The sequence below is a fragment of the Jaculus jaculus genome, chromosome 3 (assembly GCF_020740685.1).
Source record: "Jaculus jaculus isolate mJacJac1 chromosome 3, mJacJac1.mat.Y.cur, whole genome shotgun sequence".
Classification (NCBI taxonomy): Eukaryota; Metazoa; Chordata; class Mammalia; order Rodentia; family Dipodidae; genus Jaculus; species Jaculus jaculus.
In genome coordinates this window covers 66,810,179-66,825,323 of record NC_059104.1, presented here as the reverse complement: position 1 = coordinate 66,825,323, position 15,145 = coordinate 66,810,179, and the positions used below count along the sequence as shown (strand labels likewise).

Genomic DNA, 15,145 nt, shown 5'->3' with positions numbered 1-15,145 from the left:
CAAAGCCTGACAGCCCCATGTTTACTTCCCCAGTAGCCATGATGTGGCATATGTGGCATCTAGAGTTTTTTGTGTCAAGAGGCCTTGACATGCCCATACTCTTTTTCTCTCTCCTCTCCTCACAAATCTATTTTTAAAATTATTTTACATTGTTTCCTGTATGGTTTGTCTCATTTTTAAAAATATTTTAAAAAATATAAGGCTGAAGCCGGGCATGGTGGCACATGCCTCTAATCCCAGCACTCAGGAAGCAGAGGTAGGAGGATTGCCACATGAGTTCAAGGCCACCCTGGGATGACAGAGTTAATTCCAGGTCAGCCTGGACCAAAGTGAGACCTTCGAAAAACCCAAAATAAATAAATAAATAAATATACATACATATATGGCTGGAGGGATGGTTTAGTGGTGAAGGCATTTTTTTAAGGCATTTTCCTGCAAAGGACCAAGGTTTGACTCCCCAGGACCCACGTAAGCCAGATGCACAAGGTGGTGCATTTGTTTACAATTGCTGGAGGCCCTGGTATACCCATCCTCTCTCTCTCTCTAAAATAAATTTTAACAATATATATACCTATATATATAGGTATCTGAAACAGAGACACAAAGTATGGGTGTGCCATGGTCTCCTGCCATTTGCACCACTTTCTGCATCTGGCTTTATGTGAAAACTGGGGAATCAAACCTGGGCTCTCAGACTTTGGAATCAAGCACCTTTAACTGCTGAGCTCTCTTTCCAGCCCTCTGTTTAAAAAAGAAAATAAGAAAGTCTTATTTTGGCTCACAGTTTCAGTGATTCTGTTACTGGTTTCTTGGATTAGAGTTTGTTGTTTGATGACCATGAAGAATGACGACTGAGCACAGTAGAGGAAGTGCCAACAAGCCAAGTTCTTATTCAGAACTGCATCAGGAAGGGATACTGGAAATGGTTGCCAAGTGGCACACAGGACTAGAGGGCTTTACAGCTTAAAGATTAGCCCAGCTGGTTCCTATCAGCATGTAAGTTAGGCATCAAGTTGCAATGAGCTTGATTGAATATGTATGGAAAATCCTAATAGGTCAAGGAATTGAGGGGAAGAGAACCAATTTGGAAAAAGCCCATCGAAAGCCTGAAGGAGAAAGGAGAGAGGAAGTAAAAAAAGTACCAAGGCTGGTGGTCAGCTGACATTGAGTCAAGGGATTTGGATTTCAGTTCCTGAGCTCTTCATGTTTATCACTGATTGTGTTCAGAATAACATGGCTGTGTTCTTGGAGTTGACTATCAGTTTTGCCTGAGCCTTAGATACTTTTGTTAATTTAGGCCTGTGATCCTGACTTGCTATCTACGATGGAGACTACCTTGCTCCTAATTGGTATCAGTTTCAGTTGTAGTCTTGTGGTTCATGGAGAGGCAAAACATTAAAAGTGCTGAGGTGCTAAACTTAGTCTTTTTCAGCAGATGGAAAAATCCCAAAAGAGAACTGTCCAGAAAGAGAAAGACAGTTTAGGCTAAACCAAAGTAAAATGGAGTTCATTGCTAGGGCAGCCTGACTACAGAAACGTTTGCTATGCAAATTGTCACATCTTGTTTGTTCACTTATCCCTCCCCTTGGCTATGAAAACTATAAAATGAAAAAACAAACAAAAAAATCTCAGCTTGAGTTCAGGGCTTCTTTGAAGAGCTATCTAAAGCTCTTAGGCCCCAGGTAAATAAACTCCTCTATTTTCACTCATACTGGGATTGGAGTGATCTTTCCAGAGAATTTCTGCAACAGAAGTATCAGGTGGAAGAGGCTTCCTCATGGCTCTAGAAATCAAAAAAGAAAGATGTAGGAACAGGCTTCCACTAGCTCGACAAGTGCATACCACCAGTAAACTCACTTCTTTCCACAAAAAGTTCTACTGCTACCACAGGCTATGTATGGATCAAGCTTTCGTTACATGGACCCTTGGGGGACATTTCAGTTCCAAACTATAGCATTAGACTGGGTTAAATGCCATTTTATCAGTTTCGCATGAGTTTAATCAGGATATGACTTCAGTGCAAACTAAGGAGGATTGATACTCAAATAAAACTTGATGGACTATAGAACATTTCCGGCTTAAAATAGAGAATGATGATGCATCTTGCCTGCAGAGAGACTATCCTAGATGTTGCAGTGCTTATTATTTTAACTAAAAATTCTAAAAGAATTGCTAACATTCCTTTTTTATTCAGTTGTCCTGATCTGGCTCATGACAAAGATTCAAGGCTAAGGGGTTTGTCACAATTTGATGTTCCATAGTCTTTCTGTTGTCATCATATGATCTCCAGCATAGTTCAAAGCAACTCTAGATAGCATCATTCTCTTGCAGAATCATCTGGAGAAGCCTCTCTCTGTGCCTCCACTGAGAAGGTTGGGCTTTTCTCCAAGTCAGTGTCTCCCTACTCCATCACCCTACACTGTATCTTGTAGCTGAGTTCTGCCCCATGTCACTGTCTCTCTGCTCCTGCACCCAACAGAGTGGCCTGTAGCTCAGAAGAGCTCTTCCCAACTCAGTGTCTGTCCTGCTCTATCACCCCACAGATAGGCATGTAGCTCAGGAGAACTTCGTTGGGAATGTGTCAGATATCAGGCCCGTGGATCCAATCTTCCAGAAATCACACATCAGACTGTCAGAATTGTCTCTTTCCTTTCTTGTGTGGTGAAATTATGGGGGGATGTCTTCCCCCAACCTCTTTGACAAGCATGTATCACTTTTATAAATAAGAATCAAAATTTTAAGTAAAAAAAATAGATATCTTTTCAATAATTGTGAGAGAGAAGTGAAAAGGGAACTAGAAGTTTCTTCAGCATTGCCTTCCTCCTCTGTATAATGCTTTGGCCTTAATCTGTCTTAGCATTTGTACTAGCCCAGATAGGCTAGGTATATCAAGGTTTATCACACAAATACACTTGTTTTGTATCTTCACATATTTTATTGTCTAGTATTTTCCCCCACATTGATACAAAATATTCTGTTAGTTATTTTATGCATTAATTTCCATCCACAATACTTAACGATAACCACATCTTTTAAAATTGTAAATGATCTTATTCACATAACCTTTGGGGCTGGAGAAGTGGCTCAGCAGCTAAAGGCACTTGCTTGAAAAGCCTGTTGGCCTGGGGTTCAATTTCCACAGCCATCCTTGTAAAGCCAAATTAGCATCCATTTGCAGTGGCAAGAGATCCTAGTAAAACACACACACACACACACACGTGTGAAACTAATTACAAAATAAAAAGAAATAATTTAATGTTTGAAATCTTACATAATTTATATTTAAGAACCCACCATAAGCATTAACATTGCATGAAAAACAATATTTCTGGTAACCTAATATCTTACAGCTGTGCCCCAAACAAAAAAAAAAAAAAAAGGAAAATAAAACCAGAAAATGGCATCTGGGGCTGGGGAGATTGCTCAGTGCTTAGAAGTGCTTGCTGTGCAAGGCTGAAGACCAGAGTTCAAATTACAGAACCGACGTAAAGCCAGACACTAGTACCACATGTGTCTGTGATTCTAATGAGCCTATAGCAATGGGAGGCAGAGTCAGAATCTTGAGGTGTATGGGCCACTGTTCGGGTGTTCACTGTGGCCAAACAACATGAGAAACCTGTCTCACTTAAAGTAGAAGACCAACACCCAAGGTCATGGTCTGACCTCTACATGTACACTTCGGCTTGCACGCATTCATACACACCATATGTCTACATACAAATAAATAAATATGCTCACTCAAGGGTTGTTACCTAAGTAGCCAAAAAATAAAATAAAATACCCAAATTCATTCACTCTTTTTTTTTTTTTTTTTTTTTTTTTTTTTTTTTTTTTTTTTTGAGGTAGAGTCTTGCTGTAGCCCTGGCTGACCTGGCACTTACTCTGCAGTGCCAGGCAGGTCTCATACTCACAGCGATTATCCTCTTGCCTCTGCCTCCTGAGTGCTGGGATTAAAGGTGTGCACAACCATGCCTGGAAAAATATCTAAATTATTAACATACATTTTATGCTATTATAAATTTGGTAGTCACTTTGTCATTGATAATGGCTGCTTTAGCTCAGGGGTGAATTTCCAAGGCAGGTAGTAGAAGCTGTTGAACAGACTTGTGTTTCCTCCTCCCTGCCCCTGTGTACTAGCAGCGCCCCTTGTTCATTGCCCCACATTGTGGGTATACTTGAGCAGCCCCCAGACACACTGTCTACATAGCAGGTGGCAGGGAAGAGGAGCAGCCAGAGCTCAGCGAGATAGTTGCTCTGTCTCTGAGGTGATTCCCTTGTGCACAAAGTACTCAACAATGTAAGAAACAGGAAAGAATGGCTTATGTTTGCTAGCCAGTGGGAGAGACTGGGCCAGAGTAACAGGTCTTGTCATCTGGTATTTCACTGTTATTTATCCATGTCTGAGTCCTCAAACGCTTTCTAAGTGCATGTCCAAGGGACAAACAGGCTGTAACTGTGGCTCTGCAAGAAGCCATTCTTGTGCTGTAAACATGGTGCTGAGTGATGGTGTCCACTTGTGATCCCAGCACCAGGGATCAAGAGATAGGCAGATACCTGAAGCTTGGTGGCTAGACATGCTAGCCTATTTAGAAATTCCTGGGCCAAACTCCAAAACTCCAACAACAGAAAGATGGACAGCACCTGAGAAATGACACCTGAGGCGCGCACGCGCGCGCGCACACACACACACACACACACACACACACACACACGTTTCTTCCCAAAGTTATTTCTTCACAATTGTTTTCATGTGGAACTCTGAGCTCATGCTCTGTAAGAGGAGGCTGCCCTCATCATTTGTTGCACAGTCCTTCCTTCCCAATGCTTTCAAAAACCTGTGCTCTTTTCCCAGTGTGCGAGTACCTCTTAGACCTGTCTTCATTGTGTCCCAGAGATTTTGGTATGTTGTGTTCTCATTATCGTGTGACTCTATAAATGTTTTGATTTCCTTCTTGATTTCTTCATTGACCCATTCATCATTTAGTACTGTATTGTTTAGTTTCCATGATTTTGTGTATGCTCTATAGCCTTTCTTGCTACTGATTTGTAGTTTAATTCCATTGTGGTCAGATAGAATGCAAGGAATTATTTCAATTTTCCTGAATTTGTTAAGATTTGCTTTGTGTCCTAATATATGGTCTATTTTAGAGAATGTTCCATGTGCTGCTGAAAAGAATGTATATTCTGCAGCCTTTGGATGAAATGTCCTGTATATGTCTGTTAGGTCCATTCCTTCTATGACCTCATTTAGTCCAAATGCCTCTCTCTTTATTTTTTCCCAGGAAGACCTGTCAATTGATGAGAATGGGGTATTAAAGTCACCCACCACCACTGTGTTTGTTATCTGTGACCTTAGTTCTAATACTGTTTGATGAATTTGGGAGCCCCCATGTTAGGTGCATCTATGTTTAGGATTGTAATGTCCTCCTGTTGGAGTGAGCCCTTAATCAATATAAAGTGACCTTCCTTGTCTTTCTTGACTAACGTTGGACTAAAGTCTACCTTGTCAGATATTAGGATAGCAACACCTGCTTGTTTTCTAGGCCCATTTGCTTGAAACACCGTCTTCCAACCTTTCACCCTAAGATAATGTCTATTCTTTGTAGAAAGGTGAGCTTCTTGGAGACAACAAATTGTAGGATCCTGCTTTTTAACCCAGTCTGCAAACCTATGTCTTTTTGTTGGGGCATTGAAGCCGTTGATATTAAGAGATATTATTGAAAGGTGTGTATGTATGTTTGCCATTTTTTTTTTTTTGTGTGTGTGGTTCTGGTTCTATCTGTGCTCTCTGTGTTAACTAGAATTTGAGTATTGCTTGTTTTTTCTAGGTTCCTTATATGTGTAGTTTTCCTTTTCTTCAGCATGGAGGATTCTATCAAGTATTTTCTGTAGAGCTGGTTTTGTCTTCAAATACTCCTTTAACCTGCTTTTGTCATGGAAGTCCTTATTTCTCCATCTATTTGAATGGATAGCTTTGCAGGATAAAGTAACCTTGGTTGACAGTTGTTATCAATCAGAACTTGGAATATATCATCCCAAGCCCTTCTTGCTTTTAAAGTGTGTGTTGAATAATATGCTATAATCCTGATGGGCTTGCTTTTGTAGGTAACTTGATTTTTCTCTCTAACTGCTTTCAATATTATTTCTTTGGCTTGTGTGTTTGGTAGTTTGATTATAATATGGCGAGGAGAGGTTCTTTCCAGGTTTTGTCTGGCTGGGGTTCTAAAGGCTTCCTGTATCTGCATTGGCACCTCTTTCCCAATTTGAGGGAAATTTTCTTCTATGATTTTGTTGAAGACGCTTACTATGCTTTTGGAGTGGAATTCTTCTCCTTCTACTATGCCCTGAATTCTTATATTTGATCTTTTCATAGTGTCCCAAATATCTTGAAATTCCCACTCATACTTTTGTATAAGTTTGTCTTTCTCTTTGTTGGCCTGTATTAGATCTGTCACCTGGTCTTCTAGCTTAGATATTCTGTCCTCTCCTTCATCCATTCTACTGGTGAGATTTTCTACAGAGTTTTTTATTTCATTAACTGTGTTCTTCATTGCTAGTAATTCTGACTGGTTTTTCTTTATTATTTCTATTTCCTTATTTATGTCTTTGTATTGCCTTCTTTATTTCATTAAATTGGTGTCCTGCATCTTCTTTGATTCCTTTGATTTCCTCTTTGAGTTCCTCTTTGACTCCTTTGATTTGTTCTCTGACTTCTTTGAACACATTTACAATCATTCTTTTGAAATCTTTCTCAGGCATTTCCTCTAACTCGTTCTCACTGGAGGTCATTTATGATGCATTTATACTTTTAGGTGGATTTATATCATCTTGCTTTTTAGTGTTTCTTGTGTTCTAATGTATATATTTTTGCATCTTGGATTAAGTTAATGCTTGGATTTTCTAGCTAGCTGGGTATTCTTAGCTGTGTCAGTTGATTTGATGTTATATATTTTCAGGGTAGGAGCTTAAGGTGTTAGGTATGGCTCTTAAGACTGTCAGAGTAAAGGTGCTCCTAGGGGTTGAGTTTCCCTGCTATGGGAGTGTTCAAGTAGGCTGAGTGGAAAAAAATACAGGTAGATTCTAAAAGTTAACTAAACACTGTACCCATTCAATCAAAAACAGCCCCAAGTATGTATGCCAGAGTAGTTATTATAACAACCAGATCCTCTATCAACAAAGAGGTTAAGATTTATGGTCTGTTGTGGGATCCAAGTCAGCTTCTGACCAAGTGAGACCCTTCCCTGGTACAATCCCAGTTACCTTGGATGGTTTTGGTTTCAGTCACATTGCTGCCTGGGTTGTCAGGCTGCTGTTCTGATTTCTGGAGCTTGGCACTGGCTTTTCCTGCAGGGCAAACCAAGCCTGGCAACTGTGGCCCTGCAGATCAGCACACTGCTGTCTAAACTGCCTCTGCTGGGTCTGTTGCCACTGCTGCTGAAGCTACTGCTGCTTGGGTCCACTGCTACTGCTGCCTCTGCTGCTGCTGCTGTAGCTGCCACTGCTGGAGCCACTGCTGCAGCTGCTGTTGGTGGGTCTGCTGCTGCTGCCAGTGAAGCTGCTGCTGCTGGGTCTGCTGATGCTGCCGTTACTGGATCTGGTGCTGCTGGGGCCACTGTTACTGGTGCTTGAGCCGCTGATGTTGCTGCCGAACTCTGCTCATGCTTGGGTCCCGCTGTCAGCTCATGTTGGCATGGCTGGGTCCCAGGACCACTGCTCTGTTCCCACTGCTCTGTTCACTGAAGCTGGGCTCAGGCGGTGGGGGAGGGGAGGGAGCCGCAGCTGCTCTGGAACTCTCGCTGTTCCACGTGTTCTTCTACCTCATGGTCTGCTCCTCCGTTGCTCACTGCCGCTCTCCCTTCACGTTTCCTGCGTTGTGGAGAGCGCGGTGTGAGTGGAAGCTCCCCACACCTGGCTTTTCCTGTGGCTGGAGCCGAGTCTTGTGGCTTTGTGGTGTGCTGCCACCATGGCTGCGGTTGGTAGAGCTGCCGGGGCTGCTTTTGCCGGCCTGTGCGGGCTCTGGATCTCTTCTACTGCTGCGCTGCTGCTTCAATTTCCTATACACCTCACTTTTTAGTAAAACTGTGTATTTTGCTGAGTTTTTTTGGTCTTTTTCCCCCTAGGCTGCTTTGGCATGGTACCTATGCCGCCATCTTAACTGGAAGTACCTCTCTGCTCCATTTTTTGAGTGGCTTGAGTTTTATTTTTTTCTGACTATATTTATTTATTTATTAGGGACAGAGAGGAGAGATAAAGAGGATGGGTGCACCAGGGCCTCTAGCCCCTGCCATCAAACTCCAGAAACATGCACTGCCACGTACATCCGGGTTCTGTGGGATCTGGAGAATCGGATCTGGGTCCTTAGGCTTCACAGGCAAGTCATCTCTCTAGCCCATGGTTGAGTATTTATTGTTCAGTTTTTTTAGAGTTCTTTGTGGATTCTAGATATTAAATATTCTAGATATCTGTCAGTGGTATAGCTGGTGAAGATTTTCTCCCTTTCTGTGGGTTTTTGTCATTAACTTTGTTGATGGCATGGTTGTCTGTGCAAAAGCTTTTTAGCTTCATGAAATCCTCCTGGTGGGGTGACTGCTAAATTTTCTGGGCTTCTTGTTGCCTGTGCCTATGGTGGCAGTCACCTCAAAGACAACAGTAAGAAAGAAAAACATGATGCCCAAACACCATTTTTCTTTTTTTCCGAGGTAGGTTTTCACTCTAGCTCAGGCTGACCTGGAATTCATTATGTAGTCTCAGAGTAGCCTCGAACTCATGGTGATCCTCCTACCTCTGCCTCCCTAATGCTGGGATTAGAGGTATGCGCCACCATGCCTGGCCAGAACATACTATTTTTAAGTTATTTTATCTGTATAAGCACGTGCGCCATGGTGCATGTGAAGGTCAGAGGATAACCTGGAGGGGCTGGTCCTCTCCTTCCACCCTGCTTAGGATAAGCTCTCTCATTTGCTGCTGCAATGGCCAGGCTAACTTGACTGGAAGATTTGTGATGCTCTTCACTGCCTCCCATTGCAGCAGGCACTTTGGGATTGGCAACATGTATGTTACTGCACACCCAGCACGGGTGCTGGGGATCCATTTTGGTTGGCAAGTGTGTAACAAATTTTTTTTTTTAAATTAATTATTTATTTATTTGAGAGCGACAGACAGACAGACAGAGGGAGAGAGAGAGAATGGGTGCGCCAGGGCTTCCAGCCTCTGCAAACGAACTCCAGACGCGTGCGCCCCCTTGTGCATCTGGCTAACGTGGGACCTGGGGAACTGAGCCTCGAACCGGGGTCCTTAGGGTTCACAGGCAAGCACTTAACCACTAAGCCATCTTTCCAGCCCAAGTGTATAACAAATGTTTTAATCACTGAGCCATCTTTTCAGCTCTTATATTTTCATTTTTTAAACATCGTTTTTAGGCAATTATTCTTATAGGTATACATTATTAACTTCTTTCTTTCCCTACCTCTTGCCCCAAACTCTTTTTCTCACCCTTCCACCCTCTTAGACTCTTTGTTCCCTTGGAAAATTTCACTTCTAATGTCACATGAGAAACACATGATTTTTTGACTATAAAATGTCTAGGAACCACAAACGAGGAAAAACAAATTAGTTGTCTTTCTGAGACTGACTTAATTCACTTAGTATGATTGTATCTGTTACATCCACTTTTCCACAAATGACATAAAATGAACTCACCCCCATGACCATGGCATTCATTCACAAAGGCAAAGCCCTCATCAATTCTTAAAAGTATGATCTCTTAACACTATTGGATTTTTAAGTTTCTAGCACATGAACTTTGAGAAGAACCATTCAGACTTTAGCATTGAGAAAGACTCACTGGTGGACTGTAGAGGCTACTGCTGAACGAATAAATAATGGGCTGGGGTGATAGCATTGGAGTAAGGACCAAAAAACTATTTTTTTTGTTTATAGTTTTATTTTTTTCTCAATTTTATTAAACATTTTCCATGATTATAAAAAAATATCCCATGGTAATACCCTCCCTCCTTTCCCCTTTGAAATTCCATTCTCCATCACATCCACCCCCCATCTCAATAAGTCTCTCCTCTATTTGGATGCCATGATCCTTCCCTCCTCTTATGATGAGGACCAAAAACCTTTCATTATCCAAGGCCGTGATGGTTCTGGGATAAGTGTGGTGTCAGGTGGGCTCTTATGGGTGTCCACTATACTTGTGTTGCAATCAGGTTTGCACTGCTGGTAGAAATCACCCAATGAAGAGCAGCTTGTGGAAAAAGTTTATTTTGGCTTCCAGGCTGGAGGGTAAGCTCCATGATGGCAGGGAAAATGACGACATGAGCAGAGAGTGGACATCACCCCCCTGGCCAACATAAGGTGGACAATAGCAACAGGAGAGTGTGCCAAACACTGGCTTGGCGAAACTGGCTATAACACCTATAAGCCCACCCCCAACAATACACTCCCTCCAGGAGGCATTAATTCCCAAATCTCTATCAACTGGGAACCTAGCATCCAGAACACCTAAGTTTATGGGGGACACCTGAATCAAACTACCACAACTTCTCTTCCTTACCTGGTTATGACAATAGTATTTGAGCTGGCATGTGATTTACCAGCCCTTCTAAGTAGATTCTCTTCAGTTTCTACAAAATGAAGACAGTTTTAGACAGAATAGGTGGTCTTGCTCTATGAGCAGCTGCCACTCAATAAACACAGTGCATGTTGAGTGGAGTATTGCTGTATGCTTCCCTGTTCCAACGAGTGCCAGCTTCTAAGAAAATTCCCTGCCATCACAATCATCTTCTGAGACCCAGACTTGTCTAGAATGAATGTCTGCTGGATGGCTTCCTGTGGAAAATGCCAGATTTGAGATCTTTGATGCCAGGTCTGTAACTTACCCAGAAAGAACTGGGTAACTCCAAACTGCAGCTGTTGGCAGGGTCTGTGGTGCAATGCCAGCTGTGGCCAATTCCACAAGGCCCTACAACTTCCTGGTACTTCTGCTGACACTCTTCCCCTGGCTTGTACAAGCTTTCTGGTTTCTCAATGGGCAGCATCGATGACTCACTGAGCTTCTTTAAATGCAGAGGGATGACTAAGATTGGGTGGGGTCAAGTGTTGGTTTGTGGGAAAAATTACTCTCAGAAGATACCTCACTCTCTAACTCTGATTTCTTTGCTTCCTTATCCATGAGATATCTGTTCAAAGACTCACAGCTGATGCCCCAAACTATGTACACTATGAACCCTCCTTTTTTCCTGTGGGTTTATGTATGTTTGTATGTATGTATGTATGTATGATAAATTTTTATTTATCACTTAGATTTACTAAGAAACTAACAATAACCAATGAAATAGGATTAATAAGAGTATACTCTAATAGAAGTTATGTGAACGTGCTTTCTCAAAATAGTTGACAAATATTTATACTTTGGCCTTGAATTGACTGTAGTTAATGGAAAATCATGGCATGTGAGAGCAGGTGGTGGGACTGCCATGTATGTATGTATGTATATAAATAATGTATATACACAAATATATATAAACACATATATGTATAAACACACATATATACTCATTTACAGATTACACACACACACACACACACATGCATATTATATACAGTTACATGGATATATATCCACAATATATGATTGCTGCAATTTGTTTTAGCAATGAGTCTGCAACTTTTCTTGTTTGACATGAGTCAAATTTGCATAAGACAGAGAAGCTAATCCAAAGATGGTTCGGACTAATTCAAAGTTCTTTTTATCTTTTCACAATTAAATTCAGTTTTAATAGCTATTAAATAATAAGAGACTTTGCACTATATACACTCTGTCTACTTACGGCACTGTCAGTGGCCATGCACATTTTATTGCACATACAAACAGTGTACAAGGATCTTGAAGACATCTTAGCCATGTAAGAACTACATTTAAAAGAAAAGCTATTTTACAAATATTAAAGCCACTTGTATTATACAACCAATGTCAAGAAAATACTGAAAATTAATATCAAAAGAAGTATTTTAATTTTCAAAAAATCTCTGAAAATGATTACCACACTTCATGTTGCCAAATATACATGTAAAAATATATTTTAGAACCCTGCATTAAGAATGCCCATAAAGGCACAGCAGTCTACATTCCTATCCATATAATTAACCTTTGAATGCTGTCTAAGTTGCATGCCCTTTTTGTTCAAAATTCCTTTCCTCTGTACATTGCTATGCTATTGGACAAACAGCTATTTGTGCAGTACAGAAAAATATTAAAATATATTTAAGTTAAAGTGCACAGTACATTTGATAGGAAGAAATCACTAGCTGCCGATGTAAATTTCCAAGTTAGGAGCTGCACTACTTTCCCCACATCAGAGGGCAGCTCTGTGTTGGTTGATGTCCAAATGTGTTCAATGTATGCTGTCCTTCCTGATGTCTTTGCATTTGTCTTCACCTTTGTGCTTACTCAGTGTGGCTACTGCTGCCCTCAAAGCTTCTAATGGCTTTTCATAGAGATGAAAGTGCAATTCAGCATTCACAGGACTTTGCAAGGTGAGTGATGTTAACTGCAGCATGAGTGTACTTTCGTGTTACTGCCTGGCATAGGCTGTCAATCATTTGATGCCTTCTGAGAACTCCCAAGCACCATGGACGAGTTCCTCTCCTTGGCTGGTCTTCTCTAGTGCTGCGATGCTTGCCCTAACTCCCTTGCCACTCAACCTCAGGCACTCCACTTACTTGACCTCTCAACCTGCCTGGCCACATTTGTAGCTGCCTAATGACCTGCGCACTGCTAAGGTTTCACACTGGAAACTCTCAACCTTGCAGTATTTTCTGGACTCTTCTAAACTATAATAAAATGAGCATATCCATAGTACAGAAGCATTTCCTCGTTCAAAGCTGGCAACTCTCAGAAGTGCTGGTTTTCGGATCCAAGTTCTCAAGTAGTTTTAAACACTCAGTCAAAGAACATTTTGGTTACACAGTTATCTTTAATCATTCCACTTTCCCATTCCTTTTCCTCCGTATCTACCTTTGGTGCTAAACTCTCTAATTACCCAAAATACAGTGCAAAATTATACTTCAAGACATATGATGCTGACACTTACTTACTCCTCTGTGTTAAAAATGTGAATGTTCTATGCATAGCAAACGAAGTATGAAACCAAAAAAAAAAAAAAAACCTTCACATTTTATCTTCAAGTTTAATATACCTTTTTCTTTCCATTACAGCTATTTACAGATAACTTTGGGGTGCTCTCTTGATTTCAGTCGGTTCATTATCTTGGGGGAAAAAGGGTTGCTGGAATGTAGAAAACTGGATGGAATGCAGAAATATAAATAAGACTGGTGTTCCACAAACCAAAGGGTAAATAATGCCTCCCCAGAAAACAGCTCTTTTTCACAGAAGCACCTGTTTTTTAATTTTTCTTTTCTGAATCCTGTACACCAGGAAACATGATTACTGAGACCTAGAACTACTACACACCAAAGAGGATAGAAAATAACTCAATATTTATAATATTAAAATAAATTGTTTAACCACAAAAAAGCAGTAATAAAATAGTTTCCTAATTTACAATTTGCATCCAAAGGATGAATAACAACTCACTAATAAATAATATTTATATAAATATTTTGTATGTTGAAAATAGTTTTTAAAAGGCAATGGTCTCAAGAAACTTCTTGAAAAATTTGGTGGTGAAAACCTGATTATATCTCCCTCCCCCCATTGATTCTGCAGTGAGTTTAGTTTTATTAAAAACAGATGCATCTTGCTGCAAAACAGTTGTGCTTGGTGTTTTGATAATGGCATTTGGTGAGTGTGGAAGGGTGAAGGAGGCTGAAAAAGGCAATGATGTGCTTAGTTCTCCACCATCTCCCTCATTGGCTTTGAGGTAAACACCTGTCAAGCCTTCACCATGGAGGTCAACTCTGAAAGCTCAAAAATCCTCCGGCTGAAACCTTGTCAATACAACTAGGCAGGGAACTGACAGGCAGTGAGTGGGGGAGAAGGGAGAAAAGGTGCCAGGAGAAGAGTCCAGGGTCCCTGACCTGGGGAGAGCCTGAGTCTACCCAGAGGAGAGGGCTTGGTCTCATGCGAACAGAGACTTTGTGATGGTGATATCAAGTAGTGCTTGAACAGTGATGCCCACTTTGACCAGGCCTTTCTCTTCAAGGATGTGATGGGGTAGACACAGTTTTTCCTAAAAGGAAGAAGACAGAACATCAATTTTTAAACAATTAGACTATCCTGCAAATCCTTCCTACACTACTGATGGGAGTTGAGACTTTTATATGCCTGCTTGGTTCCCTGGACCTGTGTTCCTTCCTCTGTTGTCAACCCACTTCTGTGTTTGCAGGGAACATGACTTGTCACATGTGAAGGTTGCTCTAGACAACCTCCTAACCACCTGACATCTAAGTAGATTTTTGACATCTAAGTAGATATTTTGGAAGCTTCTAAATAACTGAGTTACATAGTCAAAAGATACATGCCCAGAGATTCCTAACTGCTGTCCTCATGAAGCCAATCACTTCTCATATGTTTTATGGTACTCAATTACTCATTATAAAGATCACATGCCATTACACTGACCATCAGCCCTAACTTAGTTCATTTGATGTCCCATTATTATCTGGAATGTGGACAAATTGGGCGACTGGCGTCACTTCTTCGGCTTATAAGAAGTCTTATAGGTAAGTACTTTGAGCCACAGTCTCCAATACCTCTCTTCTAATGCACATTCATAAAGCTGTCACAGTACAGAGACCTGCTACTTTCTCACATTGCACTTTGTTCATGGGAAATGTCCTGTACATACAACTCAAGGAAAATAACCAACATAGGTCACTTCTTATGTGTACAACGTTCCATGTTCCACAGAGCATAACAAAGAAACACTTTCCCACTGTCCCTTGTCTGACACCATACAAGGGGCTCTTCTAGGATTGACCATGAAAACCATGAAAATGACTCATAGTAAACATTTATACATCTACTGATGACTTGATTATCCACAGCACGGTGGTCAGTCTTTTTTTTTTTTTTCTTTCCTTTTCTTTTTCCCTTTCCTTTCCTTTCTTTGTTTTGGGGTACAGAGTTTCATGAAGCCACCTTGACCTCAAATTCACTATGAAGATGACCTTGAAT

At 41.0% G+C, this 15,145-nt stretch overlaps 1 protein-coding gene across 2 annotated transcripts in view; it reads right to left on the bottom strand.

Annotated features, from left to right (window-relative positions):
* Positions 1 to 13,176: 13,176 nt before the first annotated feature.
* Positions 13,177 to 15,145, bottom strand: part of Lrch1 (leucine rich repeats and calponin homology domain containing 1) — a 211,796-nt gene continuing 209,827 nt past the window's right edge. For both annotated transcript variants that reach the window (XM_045145360.1, XM_045145362.1), the window contains one exon: positions 13,177 to 14,198. In XM_045145360.1, the coding sequence (XP_045001295.1) occupies positions 14,088 to 14,198 (111 nt within the window). In that variant the 3' untranslated portion in view covers positions 13,177 to 14,087. The remainder of the gene's footprint in view (positions 14,199 to 15,145) is intronic.